The 19,608-nt window shown below is 44.7% G+C and overlaps 1 protein-coding gene across 1 annotated transcript in view; it reads left to right on the forward strand.

Moving 5' to 3' along the window:
- Positions 1 to 11,285: 11,285 nt before the first annotated feature.
- LOC120035078 (tetraspanin-5-like) overlaps positions 11,286 to 19,608 on the forward strand; it is a 30,300-nt gene continuing 21,977 nt past the window's right edge. The window contains exon 1 of the mRNA XM_038981848.1: positions 11,286 to 11,667. Coding sequence (XP_038837776.1) covers positions 11,584 to 11,667 — 84 coding nt within the window. The 5' untranslated portion in view covers positions 11,286 to 11,583. The remainder of the gene's footprint in view (positions 11,668 to 19,608) is intronic.

Here is a 19,608-nt window from a genome sequence, read left to right on the forward strand (position 1 = left end):
GATATTTGGCGAAATAGACAGACATACCTGTATTTCCCTATAGGAAACAATGGGACGACCTCAGAGATCCATGAGTAATTTTTTGTTGTTTACATTTTAACTACAAACAACGTCGGCAGGTCTCCATTGCCAACAATAGCAAAGCAGGCATTGTAACGTAGAACAATAAGCTGGGAACTAAACGTTCGGAAGGTGAGTTGGTCCCACGGTGCTCAATAGAACTAACAGGAGCTGGCAGGGTGAAAAATGTTTTTTTTCGTGATTACTTCAAAACTACGGCAGGCAGCTGGGACATATGGTAATATTATGAAACTGGGCTCCACGGTGGATGCAATGTACTAGTTTTCCCAAAAAAAAGCATTGTTAAAAATGTCATGTGTCCAGCCTACTTGTCTGCTTGACTGCAGTTGTGATGGTCTGAACACTCAGATCAACCCTACTCCCTGGCCAGAGCGTCCAGTGTGTGCTCCGAGAGGGAAACGCTCTGAATTTATGAACGGAGGCATCCAGATTGAATTTATGAACACACCCGAAGTCGTAAAATGTCTAGCTAGTAATTTGTTATGCTAACAAGCTAGCAAGAGGTTGCATAGCAACAGCATCAACTTCCAGAAGACAAGCGTCGCGCTAGTATGTTCAACTGAAAGGATACCGTTTGTTTACAGTATACGAAAATGAACTAATAGTATGTAGTATATACTCATTAAGTATGTAGTATACAGTATGTTAGTATGGCTATTCGAACACAGCTCTGTTATCGTTGTTATAGCATATACTGTAAGTTGGCTATACAGCACAAACAGATCTGGGACCAGGCTACATGAACATTGGCTTAACATTTAAATCTAAGTATTTGTGCTTTTGACAACAAGAAATCAAATCAAATCAAATGTATTTATATAGCCCTTCGTACATCAGCTGATATCTCAAAGTGCTGTACAGAAACCCAGCCTAAAACCCCAAACAGCAAGCAATGCAGGTGTAGAAGCACGGTGGCTAGGAAAAACTCCCTAGAAAGGCCAAAACCTAGGAAGAAACCTAGAGAGGAACCAGGCTATGAGGGGTGGCCAGTCCTCTTCTGGCTGTGCCGGGTGGAGATTATAACAGAACATGGCCAAGATGTTCAAATGTTCATAAATGACCAGCATGGTCAAATAATAATAATCACAGTAGTTGTCGAGGGTGCAGCAAGTCAGCACCTCAGGAGTAAATGTCAGTTGGCTTTTCATAGCCGATCATTAAGAGTATCTCTACCGCTCCTGCGGTCTCTAGAGAGTTGAAAACAGCAGGTCTGGGACAGGTAGCATGTCCGGTGAACAGGTCAGGGTTCCATAGCCGCAGGCAGAACAGTTGAAACTGGAGCAGCAGCACGGCCAGGTGGACTGGGGACAGCAAGGAGTCATCATGTCAGGTCGTCCTGAGGCATGATCCTAGGGCTCAGGTCCTCCGAGAGAGAGAAAGAAAGAGAGAAAGAGAGAATTAGAGAGAGCATACTAAAATTCACACAGGACACCGGATAAGACAGGAGAAGTACTCCAGATATAACAAACTGACCCTAGCCCCCCGACACATAAACTACTGCAGCATAAATACTGGAGGCTGAGACAGGAGGGGTCAGGAGACACTGTGGCCCCATCCGATGATACCCCCGGACAGGGCCAAACAGGAAGGATATAACCCCACCCACTTTGCCAAGGCACAGCCCCCACACCACTAGGAGGGATCTTCAACCACCAACTTACCATCCTGAGACAAGGCCGAGTATAGCCCACAAAGATCTCCACCACGGCACAACCCAAGGGGGGGGGGGGCAACCCAGACAGGAAGATCACGTCAGTGACTCAACCCACTCAAGTGACGCACCCCTCCTAGGGACGGCATGAAAGAGCACCAGTAAGCCAGTGACTCAGCCCCTGTAATACGGTTAGAGGCAGAGAATCCCAGTGGAGAGAGGGGAACCGGCCAGGCAGAGACAGCAAGGGCGGTTCGTTGCTCCAGAGCCTTTCCGTTCACCTTCACACTCCTGGGCCAGACTACACTCAATCATAGGTCCTACTAAAGAGATACGTCTTCAGTAAAGACTTAAAGGTTGAGACCAAGTCTTCGTCTCTCACATGGGTAGGCAGACCATTCCATAAAAACGGAGATCTATAGGAGAAAACCCTGCCTCCAGCTGTTTGCTTAGACCTCCAGCTGTTTGCTTAGAAATTAGGAGGCCTGCGTCTTGTGACCGTAGCGTACGTGTATGTATGTACGGCAGGACCAACTCGGAAAGATAGGTAGGAGCAAGCCCATGTAACGCTTTGTAGGTTAACAGTAAAACCTTGAAATCAGCCCTTGCCTTAACAGGAAGCCAGTGTAGGGAGGCTAGCACTGGAGTAATATGATATTTTTTGGGGGTTCTAGTCAGGATTCTAGCAGCCGTATTTAGCACTAACTGAAGTTTATTTAGTGCTTTATCCGGGTAGCCGGAAAGTAGAGCATTGCAGTAGTCTAACCTAGAAGTAACAAAAGCATGGATTAACTTTTCTGCATCATTTTTGGACAGAACATTTCAGATTTTTGCAATGTTACGTAGATGGAAAAAAGCTGTCCTTGAAACATTCTTGAAATGTTCGTCAAAAGAGAGATCAGGGTCCAGAGTAGGAGAGTAGAGAGTAGAGGTCCTTCACAGTTTTATTTGAGACGACTTTACAACCATCAAGATTAATTGTCAGATTTAACAGAAGATCTCTTTGTTTCTTGGGACCTAGAACAAGCATCTCTGTTTTGTCTGAGTTTAAAAGTAGAAAGTTTTCAGCCATCCACTTCCTTATGTCTGAAACACAGGCTTCCAGTGAGGGCAATTTTGGAGCTTCACCATGTTTGATTGAAATGTACAGCTGTGTGTCATCCACATAGCAGTGAAAGTTAACATTATGTTTTCGAATGACATCCCCAAGAGGTAAAATATATAGTGAAAACAATAGTGGTCCTAAAACGGAACCTTGAGGAACACCGAATGTACAGTCGATTTGTCAGAGGACAAACCATTCACAGAGACAAACTGATATCTTTCCGACAGATAAGATCTAAACCAGGCCAGAACTTGTCCGTGTAGACCAATTTGGGTTTCCAATCTCTCCAAAATAATGTGGTGATCAATGGTATCAAAAGCAGCACTAAGGTCTAGTAGCACGAGGACAGATGTAGAGCCTCGGTCTGACGCCATTAAAAGGTAATTTACCACCTTCACAAGTGCAGTCTCAGTGCTATGATGGGGTCTAAAACCAGACTGAAGCATTTCGTATACATTGTTTGTCTTCAGGAAGGCAGTGAGTTGCTGCGCAACAGCTTTTTCAATTTTTTTTGAGAGGAATGGAAGATTCGATATAGGCCGATAGTTTTTTATATTTTCTGGGTCAAGGTTTGGCTTTTTCAAGAGAGGCTTTATTACTGCCACTTTTAGTGAGTTTGGTACACATCCGGTGGATAGAGAGCCGTTTATTATGTTCAACATAGGAGGGCCAAGCACATGAAGCAGCTCTTTAAGTAGTTTAGTTGGAATAGGGTCCAGTATGCAGCTTGAAGGTTTAGAGGCCATGATTATTTTCATCATTGTGTCAAGAGATATAGTACTAAAACACTTAAGTGTCTCTCTTGATCCTAGGTCCTGGCAGAGTTGTGCAGACTCAGGACAGCTGAGCTTTGGAGGAATACGCAGATTTAAAGAACCGTAATTTGCTTTCTAATGATCATGATCTTTTCCTCAAAGAAGTTCATGAATTTATTACTGCTGAAGTGAAAGCCATCCTCACTTGGGGGAATGCTGCTTTTTAGTTAGCTTTGCGACAGTATCAAAAATATATTTTTTAAATGTACTTATTTTCCTCAATTAAGTTGGAAAAATAGGATGATCGAGCAGCAGTGAGGGCTCTTGGATACTGCACGGTACTGTCTTTCCAAGCTAGTCGGAAGACTTCCAGTTTGGCGTGGCGCCATTTACATTCCAATTTTCTGGAAGCTTGCTTCAGAGCTCGGGTATTTTCTGTATATCAGGGAGCTAGTTTCTTATGACAAATGTTTTTAGTTTTTAGGGGTGCAACTGCATCTAGGTTAAATTGAGTTCCTAAGGTGGTTAACTGATTTTTGTCCTCTGACGTCCTTGGGTAGGCATGAAGGAGTCTGGAAAGGCATCAAGGAATCTTTATGTTGTCTGAGAATTTATAGCACGACTTTTGATGCTCCTTGGTTGGGGTCTGAGCAGATTATTTGTTGCGATTGCAAACGTAATAAAATGGTGGTCCGATAGTCCAGTTATGAGGAAAAACATTAAGATCTACAACATTTATTCCATGGGACAAAACTAGGTCCAGAGTATGACTGTGGCAGTGAGTAGGTCCAGAGACATGTTGGACAAAACCCACTGAGTCATTGATGGCTCCGAAAGCCTTTTGGAGTGGGTCTGTGGACTTTTCCATGTGAATATTAAAATCACCAAAAATTAGAATATTATCTGCTATGACTACAAGGTCTGATAGGAATTCAGGGAACTCAGTGAGGAACGCTGTATATGGCCCAGGAGGCCTGTAAACAGTAGCTATAAAAAGTGATTGAGTAGGCTGCATAGATTTCATGACTAGAAGCTCAAAAGGCAAAAACGTCATTTTTTTTTTTGTAAATTGAAATTTGCTATCGTAAATGTTAGCAACACCTCTGCCTTTGCGGGATGCACGGGGGATATGGTCACTAGTGTAACCAGGAGGTGAGGCCTCATTTAACACAGTAAATTAATCAGGCTTAAGCCATGTTTCAGTCAGGCCAATCACATCAAGATTATGATCAGTGATTAGTTCATTGACTATAACTGCCTTTGCAGTGAGGGATCTAACATTAAGTAGCCCTATTTTGAGATGTGAGGTATCACAATCTCTTTCAATAATGGCAGGAATGGAGGAGGTCTTTATCCTAGTGAGATTGCTAAGGCGAACACCGCCATGTTTAGTTTTGCCCAACCTAGGTCGAGGCACAGACACAGTCTCAATGGGGATAGCTGAGCTGACTACACTGACTATGCTAGTGGCAGACTCCACTAAGCTGGCAGGCTGGCTAACAGCCTGCTGCCTGGCCTGCACCCTATTTCATTGTGGAGCTAGGGGAGTTAGAGCCCTGTCTATGTTCGTAGATAAGGTGAGAGCAACCCTCCAGCTAGGATGGAGTCCGTCACTCCTCAGCAGGCCAGGCTTGGTCTTGTTTGTGGGTGAGTCCCAGTAAGAGGGCCAATTATCTACAAATTCTATCTTTGGGAGGGGCAGAAAACAGTTTTCAACCAGCGATTCAGTTGTGAGACTCTGCTGTAGAGCTCATCACTCCCCCTAACTGGGAGGGGGCCAGAGACAATTACTCGATGCCGACACATCTTTCTAGCTGATTTACACGCTGAAGCTATGTTGCGCTTGGTGACCTCTGACTGTTTTATCCTAACATCGTTGGTGCCGACGTGGATAACAATATCTCTATACTCTCTACACTCGCCAGTTTTAGCTTTAGCCAGCACCATCTTCAGATTAGCCTTAACGTCGGTGGCCCTGCCCCCTGGTAAACAGTGTATGATCGCTGGATGATTCGTTTTAAGTCTAATACTGCGGGTAATGGAGTCGCCAATGACTAGGGTTTTCAATTTGTCAGAGCTAATGGTGGGCCCCGTAACGGGAGGAGTAGAGACAAGAGAAGGCTCGGCCTCAGACTCCGACCCGCTGCTTAATGGGGAAAACCGGTTGAAAGTTTCTGTCGGCTGAATGAGCGACACCGGTTGAGCATTCCTACAGCATTTCCCTCCAGAAGCCATGAGAAAGTTGTCCGGCTGCGGGGACTGTGCGAGGGCATGTATACTACTATCTGTACTTACTGGTGGCACAGACGCTGTTTATCCTTTCCTACACTTAAATTACCCTTGCCTAACGATTGCGTCTGAAGCTGGGCTTGCAGCACAGCTATCCTCGCCGTAAGGCGATCGTTCTCCTGTATATTATGAGTACAGCGACTGCAATTAGAAGGCACCATGTTAATGTTACTACTTAGCTTCGGCTGTTGAAGGTGCTGACGAACCATGTCCAGATAAAGCGTCCGGAGTGAAAAAGTTGAATGAAAAAAAAGTTGTGAGGGAAAAACAAAAAATATAAACGGTAATTAAAAAGTAAAAACCGTAAGGTTGTCAGATAGCAAAGTAAGGTTGGCGACAAAACGCACAGCAACACGTCTGCAAAACAAAGATATGACAACGAGAACACTGTTAGTATGTGTTCTCTTTCTTATGTTCTATTGAGAAACAGTGGTATTTCTTGTGGTCAGACTGAATTGTTGTGAATAGCTTAACGGCTGTAGGGAGAGAACTGGGTTTCAGGTGAACTCTCCCTCTGTTTTCAATTGACCTCAGGGTGAAATTGTGTTTCAAAACATCCTGCAACTATCAGATAAGTTTGATTTCTGCAAGAGGGCGATGTTTTCTTGTTTTGAAAGAACCAAGACAATAATTTGATAAGGGAACATTTTTGGAAAATGATCACAAAGTAATAATATAAAAGTTACTAATATTAGTGTGGGGGAGTTGAGGAGCTCTGGGTGTCTGCAAATCTTGTGTGTCTGAAATGGCACCCTATTCCCTAGTCACTGCTTTTGACCGGAGTTACAGCAATTTAATTCATAGCCAAATAACACACCACCTGTAGTCTACCAGTAACACCTGTTCTCAATATCCCTATATATGATCAGATGTTGTCTTAGTACGCCTGTTAAAAGGCGTACTGTGTTGGTTTTGTATGCCCATGTTCTGTAAAGCATGTACCTTTGTGGTGTGTCTCCCTTGCTTCGGGTATTGGCTCCACATACTTCCATGCCACCCTCAGTTTCCTGGGTCAGATGCTGGATGAGTTGTGGCTTCTTCCATGCTGAGCAGCCTTTCAGGTTATGTCGATATAGGACACGTTTTACTGTGGATATAGATACTTTTGTACCTGTTTCCTCAAGCATTTTCACAAGGTCCTTTACTGTTGTTCTGGGATTGATTTGCACTTTTCGCACCAAAGTACGTTCATCTCTAGGAGACAGAACGCGTCTCCTTCCTGAGTGGTATGACAGCTGCATGGTCCCATGGTGTTTATACTTGCATACTATTGTTTGTACAGATGAACGTGGTACCTTCAGCCATTTGGAGATGCTCCTAAGGATGAACCAAACTTCTGGAGATCTTGGGCTGATTTATTTTGAGTTTCCCATGAAGTCAGGCAAAGAGACACTGAGTTTGGAGGTAGGCCTTGAAATACATTCACAGGTACACCTCCATTTGACTCAAATGATGTCAATTAGCCTATCAGAAACTTCTAAAGCCATGTCATAATTTTCTGGAATTTTCCAAGCTGTTTAAAGGCACAGTCAATTTAGTGTATGTAAACTTCTGACCGACTGGAATTGTGATACAGTGAATTATACGTGAAATAATCTGTCTGTAAACAATTGTTGGAAAAATTACTTGTGTCATGCACAAAGTAGATGTCCTAACCGACTTGCCAAAACTATAGTTTGTTAAAAAAGGATCGGTGTCCCGCAAGCGGGACAACTTCCGGTGGTACTGGAGGGCGTGTAATTCAAATAAATTCTAATAGTTATTATGGATTTTAAACATTTAGGTACATATAAGTGTCTTATGTCGGCTGAAAGTTTACATTTGTGTTAATCTAACTGCACTATCTGATTTACAGTAGCTATTACAGCGAATACATGCCATGTGATTGTTTGAGGACAGTGCCCCACATCAAAATATTTTTCCACCAGCACAGGTTTCATACATTCACATATAAAGATTAAATATTCACTTACTTTTTGAAAATCTTCCTCTGATTTTTCATCCAAAGAGTTCCAGCTATAACATGTAGTGTCATAGTGTTTGATAAAATAAATGTTTATATCCCAAAAAGTCAGTTTAGTTGGCGCCATCAATTTGAGTAGTCCACTTGTTCAACTTGCAGAGAAATTATTCCAAAAATCTACCCCTAAACTTTGTTTCAGCAAGTCAAAATACATTTCTATTCACTCCTCAGACACCCTAAAATGTAATCAAACTATAATATTTATTTCGGAAAGAAGTATGTTCAATAGGAAACCGATTTTAGCAGGAGCGCAACTTCATCATGGCTTGCAAAGACATGGATTTCTAAGACTATGTCTTCATACAATTTTTTTTATTCTTATTCGTTTTTGAAGTCACAAGCATGGAACCTTGAACATAGACTGCTGACACCCTGTGGAAGCCATAGGAATTGCATCCAGGGAGCTATTTTACAATATGACCTTTCTTTTGCATTTCTAAGAAGATGGTCTCTCAACAAAATAAATATTCTGGTTAGTTTCTTTGGATTTTCTCCTACCATATCTATTGTTTTATACTCTCCTACATTATTTTAACATGTCCACAAACTTCAAAGTGTTTTCTTTCCAATGGTACCAATTATATGCACATCCTGGCTTCAGGGCCTGAGCTACAGGCAGTTTATTTTGGGCACGTCATTCAGGCGGAAATTGAGAAAAATGGAACTAGCCCTAAGAAGTTTTAACAAGCAATATGTGGAGTGGTTGAAAAATGAGTTTTAATGACTCCAACCTAAGTGAATGTAAACTTCCGACTTCAACTGTACGTACAGTCACTGTGGGGACGACGTCATCGATGCATTTCTTGATGAAGCTAGTGACTGATGTGGTGTACTCCTCAATGCCATTGGAGGAATCCCGGAACATATTCCAGTCTGTGCTAGTAAAACAGTCCTGTACCTTAGCATCTGCTTCATCTAACCACTTTTTTATTGACCGAGTCACTGGTGCTTCCAGTTTTAATTTTTGCTTGTAAGCAGGAATCAGGAGGATAGAATTATGGTCAGATTTGCCAAATGGAGGGCGAGGGAGAGCTTTGTACGCGTGTGTGGAGTAAAGGTGGTCTTGAGTTTTCTTCCCTCTGGTTGCACATTTAACATGCTGTTAGAAATTAGGTAAAAAATCATGTAAGTTTCCCTGCATTAAAGTCCCTGGCCACTAGGAGCACTGCCTCTTGATGAGCGTTTTCCTGTTTGCTTATGGCGGTATACAGCTCATTGAGTGCGGTCTTAGTGCCAGCATCGGTCTGTGGTGGTGTGTAGACAGCTACAAAAAATACAGATGAAACTCTCTAGGTAGATAGTGTGGTCTAAAGCTTATCATGAGATACTCTACCTCAGGCGAGCATAACCTTGAGACTTCCTTAGATATCATGCACCAGCTGTTGTTTACAAATATACATAGACCGCTACCCCTTATCTTACCAGATGCTGCTGTTCTATCCTGCCGATACAGTGTATAACACGTCAGTTGTATGTTATTCATGTCGTCGTTCAGCCACAACTCGGTGAAACATAAGATATTACAGTTTTTAATGTCCCGTTGGTAGGATATACAGTGGGGCAAAAAAGTATTTAGTCAGCCACCAATTGTGCAAGTTCTCCCACTTAAAAAGATGAGAGAGGCCTGTAATTGTCATCATAGGTACACTTCAACTATGACAGACAAAATTAGGAAAAAAATCCAGAAAATCACATTGTAGGATTTTTAATTTATTTATTTGCAAATAATGGTACGTGCTTTTAGTTTGTCCAATTTATTATCCAGCGATTGTACGTTGGCCAAGAGTACTGATGGCAAAGGCAGATTAGCCACTCATCGGCGGATCCTCACAAGGCACCCCGATTTCTTTCCGCGATATCTCTTCTGTCTTTTTCTCCTGTGAATGACGGGGATGAGGGCCTGTTCGGGTGTCTGAATTTCATTAAACAAAAATTCTTTGTCCAGTTCAAGGTGAGTAATCGCTGTTCTGATATCCGGAAGATCTTTTCGGTCATAAGAGACGGTAGCAGCAATATGATGTACAAAATAAGTTACAAAAAATTTGAAAAAACGAACAAAAAAGCATGGTTGGTTAAGAGCCCATAAAACGGCGGCCACCCCCATCTTTCTTAGTAAGTAAGAGTGTCCATGATTGAGTCTTTGAATGAAGAGAATGAGAGAAAACTGTCCAGTTTGAGTGTTTGTTACAGCTCGTTCCAGTCGCTAGCTGCAGCGAACTGAAAAGACGAGCGACCCAAGGATGTGTGTGCTTTGGGGACTGGCAGAACGGGTGTTGTATGTGAAGGATGACGGCTGCAGTAGATATCTCAGATAGGGGGAGTGAGGCCTAAGAGGGTTTTATAAATAACCATCAACCAGTGAGTCTTGCGATGGGTATATAGAGATGACCAGTTTACAGAGGAGTATAGTGCAGTGATGTGTCCTATAAAGAGCAGTGGTGGCAAGTCTGATGGTAAAGAACATCTAGCTGCTCGAGAGCACACTTACCTGCCGATGTAATCTAGCATGGGTAGGATGGTCATCTGAATCAGGGTTAGTTTGGCAGCTGGGGTGAAAGAGGAGCGATTACGATAGAGGTAACAAAGTCTAGATTTAACTTTAGTCTGCAGCTTTGATATGTGCTGAGAGAAGGACAGTGTACCATCTAGCCATACTCTCAAGTACTTGTATGAGGTGACTACCTCAAGTTCTAAACCCTCAGAGGTAGTAATCACACTTATGGGGAGAGGGGCATTCTTCTTACCAAACCACATTGGAGTTGTTCAGAACAAGGTTAAGGGCAGAGAAAGCTTGTTGGACACAAAGAAAGCTTTGTTGTATAGTGTTTAACACAAAATCTGGGGGGGGAGCAACTACTTCAGGTCTCAGAGCGAGTGACGTCACCGATTGAAACGCTATTAGCGCGCACCACCGCTAACTAGCTAGCCATTTCACATCGGTTACACTAAAATGCGCCAATAGGATCTCGCTAGCTGGTGCTTAGCTCTGCCCCCCCTCCTAATTGTTCTGCCAACTATGACTAATTTTATGACTAATTTGTTCCCACTGGAAACGACAGGCTGTGATCTATCTTGGGTTAGTTATAAACATATTTGGTATAGATCTATTGCCGCGTTCAAAATAACTGGGAACTCGGAAAAATACGAGGTAAAATCATGACGTCAGTGAACTTCAGGTCGGAAAGTCGGCGCTCGAGAAAAAGGAATTCAGAGTTGGATGACCGTTCAAATCGATTTTCCCATTTGTCTTGAACGCACGGAAGTCGGAAATTTCCGAGTTCCCAGTTGTTTTGAACGTAGCATAAATATAGTGTTGCAGGAAGTCCGTCCTAGTCATGACAGGAAAAACTCTCGTTGGTCGGCGGACACGTCTATCAAATAACAGCCATGTCTATATCATGGACTAGACTCGAATGACGAAAGGTTTTAATCTGGTCCGGCTCACATACTGTATGGTGGAAAAATATATATAGGATACGACATTCTATATTTGTTTTAAAGCAGATAGTTTGTGACCCTACGCATGTCAAAGAGGAAGCAAGATGCTGAACAATTGTCAGAGCATTTCTACTGGTTGAACCGTTAACTGCGGGTGTTACGAAACGATCTGCCGAAACCAAACCAGATTGGATATGATTTAACCCTATTCTGGTGGGCGACATTTGTGAATACGAGCCAAATGATGTCCGGAAAGCATTTCAAGGCTCATGAAGTCAGTTGCTATATCAAATATTTCATATTTGGATTCAATATAATATTTTGGGTAAGTAAGTGTGCTATATGACGTTTTCAGTGTCTATCATGGCTTTATAGACTAGCCTACATCATATTGAAATGCTTTTCAACCTTGGCCTGCATTTCACATATGGGGGCAAATGGGCAAGGAATGTGTGTCATTAATGTTGTTTATGTCTTACATCAAGGGATGCAATAAATAAGATAATTGAACGAATTTAAATTTGAATGCAGTGCACATTAGGTTATTGGTTATTAACGTTGAATAGGTGATTTATCAGGAGACCAACGTACGGGACTCCCAATAATAGCCGAATCGGTGGTAGGTGCAGCAATGTTGAACTGAAATAGTAGAATGATGGTTTATTTTGATAAAAGCTACCTATATAGGCAGCTTTCCCCCTGCTGCTCGTTGTCATTATAAGTATCCATATGTGATTACGTCATACTGATATTTTTTTGGTCATTAAATCTGTAGGTCCTACTGCTCATGGCATTCCTTAAATTAAATGCAAGCTATAGCAGTTTACATCAGATAACAATGAATGAGGTTTGCCAACTGTCTCGTATTAGCCAGGATGTCGCTTATACTGGGCGAAATTGGTTTGTCCTATGTTCATCCAATCACAGTATAGCGTAAACGCGGCAATTCCTGCAAAGTAATGTCTGTTGTTGTTCGGTCGGTTGGGCATATCAAGGAAATATGGATAGACCTGCAAAAAAGAAAAGACTGCAGCTACAACAAACAATGGGAAGCAAACAAGACGTGGGTTAAACCCGCGTTATTCCGTCTTGAATTCTCAATTGGCCATGTAGGGGAGAATGACCTAACTCAGCATGCATCCACAGAAATGCACAAGAATGCCACGCTAGCTAAATGTGCTAGCAATATCGGTGCATTCTTCGTGACGTCTACTGTGGAAAATGACTAAATCGTGGCATGTGAAGCCCTGTCCTGTGGCACTGAAGAGTATGAAGAAAAAACTGAAGTTGCTCATAAAAAAGCTGGAGGAAACAACGCTCTGCATCAGATGTTTACGAGGAAGTCTAAAAGTTCAAAATGAAGACGCTTCAGCAGGAAACAGGACAGCTTTTTTTGTATACCAGACCAAGCAGCTGATGGACAAACAACTGTCAGCACAAAGGTCCAAGCAGCAACAGGACTTTGAAGTTCTATGACACTGTCATTACATAGATTGACAAGTGGTTTGATTTCTCACCAGAATATGTAATGGTGAAACTGAAACCAATCGTCCTCTATGAGGAGCTCTCCTTCACTGACCTGGAGCAGGTGGTTGCCCTCAAAATGACAGAGACAGTCAGTATGGACCAACTCTGAAGAGTTTTGTGCTAGCTGAGAGGAAATACAGAAAGCCAGACAAGATACCACAACATCCACCAGTGAGAAGTGGGTGGCAGTTTTCCAAAACCTAGGGAAAGCCAACTTGATCAACATGTTCAGGATGGTCTCATTTGTCCTTAGTGTGCCAGGCTCAAATGCCTTTGTAGAGAGGATTTTTTCTCTGATGACCATTAAATGGTCAGACTCAAGAAACAGATGCAGCACAGAGGCTCTGTGACAGAGCTGATCAAAAATGAACTTCAAATATCTGTGAACTGTAACTTGTCATGTAAGGACTTCTCTCTGGCTATGCAAAGGGACAAAGGACTGCTTGAATCAGTCAGGAGCAGCAAAAATAATCCATAGAAAAAGTAGACTTGGTGAGTGACTCATGCCCCTCTTTTCCTGTTTTGCATTTGAATTGTAAACATTTTTTTTTTGCTGTAAAGGTCCAAATTGTGATTTATTTGATCATTTATTTTGAGGTTTATTCACATAAGTTTACATAATGATACAGTTTTAGTAAAGCTATAGACTAAATGGAATATAAAAATGCTTTGCCTTTCCCATTGAATAAGAATATGAATATACACTGTATATTCATTCACACAACACCATACCCACACCTCCGTGGCACCGTGCACTGACACGCCACCTTTTGTCCCTTATTTGGTAGTGAGAAAGTTGGCAACATCACTGTCCATGACAATTATGTCAACATGCAGGCTATTGAGAAAAATAACTACTTTATCTCATACATTGTTTCCTTCTGGCCATACATCTAATCAATTGTCAGTAGGCTGTAGAATGCATGAACTGAGGCCTTGCCTCCAAATCTGTGAAAAACCTCCAAATCTGTGAAAATTAATTGCATTCTCCACTGAACCCTATAGCCATACTGCATAGGGGCCTATATGTAATTATGGCCTAGAGTAGATATACAATCACCGGCCAGTTTATTAGGTACATGAAAATTGATTGCACCTACAGACAGTGAGTCAAGTGGCCGTGGCTTGCTATATAAAGCATTCAGTTACTGTTGGATTGAACATTAGAATGGGCAGAACAAGCAACTTTGAGCGTGGTATGTCAATGCCAGGAGCTCTGGATCCAGTATTTCAGAAATGGCCGTCCTCCTGGGCTTTTCGCGCACGACAGTGTCTAGGGTTTACTGAGAATGGTGCGACAAACACAAAACATCCAGTCAGCGGCAGTCCTGTGCGCAAAAACAGCTTGTTGATGAGAGAGGTTGAAGGAGAATTGCAAGAATCGTGCAAGCTAACAGGCGGGCCACAAACAGACAAATAACAGTGCAGTACAACAGTGGTGTGCAGAACGGCATCTCGGAACGCACAACTCTTTGATCCTTGTCACGGATGGGCTATTGCAGCAGACGACCACACCGGGGTTCCACTCCTATCAGCTAAAAACAAAAAGAAGCGGCTCCAGTGGGCACGCCATCACCAACACTGGACAATTGAGGAGTAGAAAAACATTGCATGGTCCTATGAATCGTGGTTTCTGTTGCGTCATGCTGATGGCAGAGTCAGGATTTGGTGTAAGTAGCATGATTCCATGGACCCATCCTGCCTGGTGTCAACGGCACAGGCTAGTGGTGGTGGTGTACCGCTGTCCAATCTGCAGCAACTGCATGATGCCATCGTGTCAGCACGGACCAACATCCCTGTGGAACGTTTCCGACTTGTAGAATCCATGCCCCGAAGAATTCCGGCTGATCTGGCGGCAACGGGGGTCCAACCCAGTACTCGATGGGTGTACCTAATAAACTGGCAGGTGAGTGTAGGTAGGCTACAGTGTAACTGCAGTATCGGTAGGTTTACCAACGTTTTCAACGTACATGTTTGCAACATGCAAAATTTCAAATGTAATGTTAACATGTAATTACTCAAGTTGTAGTCTACCGTCACAATACTCTATTATCATATTAATATTTTTCTCTACAGTAATTTCATTGTGCCTGCCTACCATGGCGGCAGGTTGCCTAGTTGGACCAGTAACTGGAAGATTGCTGGTTCAAGCCTGTCACGCCCTGACCTTAGTATTCTATGTTTTCTGTATTATTTTGGTCAGGTCAGGGTGTGACGAGGGTGGGTATGATTGTTTTGTTTTGTCTAGGGTTTTTGTATGTCTAGGTGTGTGTGTGTAGTCTAGGCATATGTAGGTCTATTGTTGCCTGAATTGGTTCCCAATCAGAGGCAGCTGTTTATCGTTGTCTCTGATTGGGGATCCTATTTAGGTTGCCATTTTCCAGTTTGGTTTGTGGGTTATTGTCTATATGTAGTTGCATGTCAGCACTTGTTATAATATAGCTTCACGTTCGTTTTGTTATTTTGTTAGTTTGTTTAGTGGTTATTCGTTAATTTAAAAAGTATGTATTCATATCCCGCTGCGCCTTGGTCTCCTCACTACGACGAACGTGACAAAGCCTTGGGTCAGGCGTAAAAAAAAAAGGGGGAAAAAAGTGGCAACTGAACTGGGAAGTATACTGGCAGGTACCATCAACTGCATTTGTGCATCTGAGCAAGGCATTTACACTTAAACTGCTCTCCAGCTCTGTGGCTGACACTGCACCTGTAACGGTCGTCTTTCGGTGAGTGAGTAGACCAAGGCGCAGCGGGTTGTGAATACATAATGACTTTATTTCAAGACGAAGAACAGACACGAAATACACTTGACTAATTTACAAAAATAACAAAACGAACTAGACAGACCTAAACTACTAACTTACACGAAACGAAGAACACATGAACAGGAACGACCGAACGAACGAGACGAGACAGTACCGTGTGGTGCAACAAACACAGACACAGCGACAGTCACCCACAAACAAACAGTGAGAACAACCTACCTTAATATGACTCTCAATTAGAGGAAAACGCAAAACACCTGCCTCTAATTAAGAGCCATACCAGGCAACCCAAAACCAACATAGAAACAGAAAACATAGACTGCCCACCCAAAACTCACGCCCTGACCATCACACACATACAAAACAACAGAAAACAGGTCAGGAACGTGACAGAACCCCCCCCTCAAGGTGCGAACTCCGGGCGCACCCCTAAAACTCAAGGGGAGGGTCTGGGTGGGCATCTGTCCGCGGTGGCGGCTCCGGCGGTGGACGAGGACACCACTCCACCACTGTCTTTGTCCCCCTCCTTAGCGTCCTTTGAGTGGCGACCCTCGCCCCCAACCATGGTCCAGGAACCTTTACTAAGGCCCCTCCTACATAGAGGAGACAGCTCAGGACAGAGAGGTAGCTCAGGACAGAGAGGTAGCTTAGGACAGAGGGACAGCTTAGGACAGAGTGACAGCTTAGGACAGAGGGACAACTCTGTACTAATGGCAACTCCGGACTGGGTGGCAGCTCCGGACTGGGTGGCAGCTCCGGACTGAGTGGCAGCTCCGGACTGAGTGGCAGCTCCGGACTGAGTGGCAGCTCATGACTGAGTGGCAGCTCATGACTGTAGGGCAGCTCATGACTGGAGGGCAGCTCATGACTGGAGGGCAGCTCATGACTGGAGGGCAGCTCATGACTGTAGGGCAGCTCATGACTGTTGGGCAGCTCATGACTGGAGGGCAGCTCATGACTGGAGGGCAGCTCATGACTGGAGGGCAGCTCATGACTGGAGGGCAGCTCATGACTGGAGGGCAGCTCATGACTGAAGGGCAGCTCATGCAGCTCCTGACTGGCTGGCGTCTCTGGCAGCTCCTGACTGGCTGGCGTCTCTGGCAGCTCCTGACTGGCTGGCGTCTCTGGCAGCTCCTGACTGGCTGGCGTCTCTGGCAGCTCCTGACTGGCTGGCGGCTCTGGCAGCTCCTGACTGGCTGGTGGCTCTGGCAGCTCCTGACTGACGGACGGCTCTAGCGGCTCCTGACTGACGGACGGCTCTAATGGCTCGGGACAGACGGGCGGCTCTAATGGCTCGTGGCAGACGGATGGCTCAGAAGGCGCTGTGCAGACGGATGGCTCAGAAGGCGCTGGGCAGACAGATGGCTCAGACGGCGCTGGGCAGACAGATGGCTCAGACGGCGCTGGGCAGACAGATGGCTCAGACGGCGCTGGGCAGACAGATGGCTCAGACGGCGCTGGGCAGACAGATGGCTCAGACGGCGCTGGGCAGACAGATGGCTCAGACGGCGCTGGGCAGACAGATGGCTCAGACGGCGCTGGGCAGACAGATGGCTCAGACGGAGCTGGGCAGACAGGCAGTGCAGAAGGCGTTGGGCAGACGGCCGACTCTGCCCTGCTGAGGCGCACAGTAGGCCTGGTGCGTGGTGCCGGAACTGGAGGTACCGGGATGACGGCACGCACTCCAAGGCTAGTGCGGGGAGCAGGGACAGGGCACACTGACCTCTCGAAGCGCACTATAGGCCTGGTGCGTGGTACCGGAACTGGAGGTACCGGGCTGAGGGCACGCACCTCAGGGCGAGTGCGGGGAGAAGGAACAGTGCGTACAGGGCTCTGGAGACGCACAGGTGGCTTAGTGCGTGGTGCCGGAACTGGAGGCACTGGGCTGGAGACACGCACCATAGGGAGAGTGCGTGGAGGAGGAACAGGGCTCTGGAGACGCACAGGTGGCTTAGTGCGTGGTTTAGGCACTGGTGGTACTGGGCTGGGGCGAGGAGGTAGCGCCGGAAATACCGGACCGTGTAGGCGTACTGGCTCCCTTGAGCACTGAGCCTGCCCAACCTTACCTGGTTGAATGCTCCCCGTCGCCCGACCAGTGCGGGGAGGTGGAATAACCCGCACCGGGCCATGTAGGCGAACCGGGGACACCATGCGTAAGGCTGGTGCCATGTAAGCCGGCCCAAGGAGACGTACTGGAGGCCAGATATGTAGAGCCGGCTTCATGGCACTTGGCTCAATGCTCAATCTAGCTCTACCAGTGCGGGGAGGTGGAATAACCCGCACCGGGCTATGCACACGTACAGGAGACACCGTGCGCTCTACTGCGTAACACGGTGTCTGCCCGTACTCCCGCTCTCCACGGTTAGCCTGGGAAGTGGGCGCAGGTCTCCTACCTGCCCTCGGCCCACTACCTCTTAGCCCCCCCCCAAGAAATTTTTGGGTAGTACTCACGGGCTTTTCGGGCTTCCGTGCTAGACGCGTCCCCTCATAATGCCGGTTCCTCTCTCCGGTCTCCTCCGCTCTCCGAGCTGCCTCCAGCTGTTCCCATGGGCGGTGATTCACCTCCACTTTAGCCCATGGTCCCTTTCCTTCCATGATCTCCTCCCAAGACCATAAATCCTGCTTCGTGCGCTGTCGTTGCTGTCCATTAACCCGCTGCTTGATCTGGGTTTGGTGGGTGATTCTGTAACGCTCTAGGTGTCGGGGTGTTTGTGGAATCAGACGCAGGAACAGCAGAGCTTCAATACGTTGAGTTTAATTCCCAACCCGTAAACCAAAAATGTCCAAACCGGACTACTGGGTGTCAAATAAACACCTGTCTTCAAACATGAAGACAAAACCAGTACACAAACACGAACCACTCCCGAAATCCAAAGAAACAGACGAACATAGACTGCCCACCCAAAACTCACGCCCTGACCATCACACACATACAAAACAACAGAAAACAGGTCAGGAACGTGACAGCACCTCTCAACATGTGTGTATATATACAGTATATTGGAGCAGGTTGAGATATACAGTATACACATTTCAGTTTATTATGAAATGGACAATAGTGTATCTATTCTACTCAAATCTATCCTGAGGGGCAATGTAAAGTGGGACCCAAAATGCATGATTGCCAATTACCCTCACTGAAGTGACAATAGTTTGAGTGGTACTAAAGGATTAGGGGGCATGAATTACATCTACAGTATATCTAAAATAGATAGAGTATACATGTAAATACAAATGTATTGACGTTGTAACACGTTATATAATTTTTACCATCAATACACTCCAAAAAGACCAGAAAGCAAATGCAGATATGGTGCATGCAACGTGTTTCGACTATGTCTTCTGAAGTGAACCATTATACATCAGATTGATTGTTTGAGTCGTACAGTATACCCTGGTATAGTCTGTGATATCTGTTGACACAGTGCCTACCATTTGTTTCCATTGTAAGATGTTCCCGTGCTGATTGATAGGTTAGATTCTACATTCAGTAGACTACTGATGGAATCCTTGTCTTTTAAAAAATTATAAATATAATTTGGGGCTAATTATTTATTTTCATGTACTGTAGATCCTCACATCTTGTACAGCATAACCTGACAGATGATGTGAACTTCAGGTTAAATGTACACTGCAGCACTCTAATACACTGTGAGGCAAATCTAATTGACTTCTGCTGTAAGGATGTAGATCCATTGATATAAAACCTATAGGCAGGTTCACCGGACACAAGTAAGCATAGTCCTGGACTAAAAAGCGCTTTCTATCTTGAGATTCTGGGCCAGTTTCCCGAATATATGCCCTTTTGACTAATAATAATTTTCTATTGACGATCTCAATTTGAACATGGTTTTTAGTCCAGCACTAGGCTTAAGGAAAGGAAACTGGCCCTTAGCGTGTTCTTTAGTCCAGAACTAGTCAAGGCCTAATCTAGCCTGGTCTAAGATCTGTTTTCCCTCATCAATAGCTTTTAGGGG

This window comes from Salvelinus namaycush, chromosome 42 (assembly GCF_016432855.1).
Source record: "Salvelinus namaycush isolate Seneca chromosome 42, SaNama_1.0, whole genome shotgun sequence".
In the NCBI taxonomy this organism is placed as follows: Eukaryota; Metazoa; Chordata; class Actinopteri; order Salmoniformes; family Salmonidae; genus Salvelinus; species Salvelinus namaycush.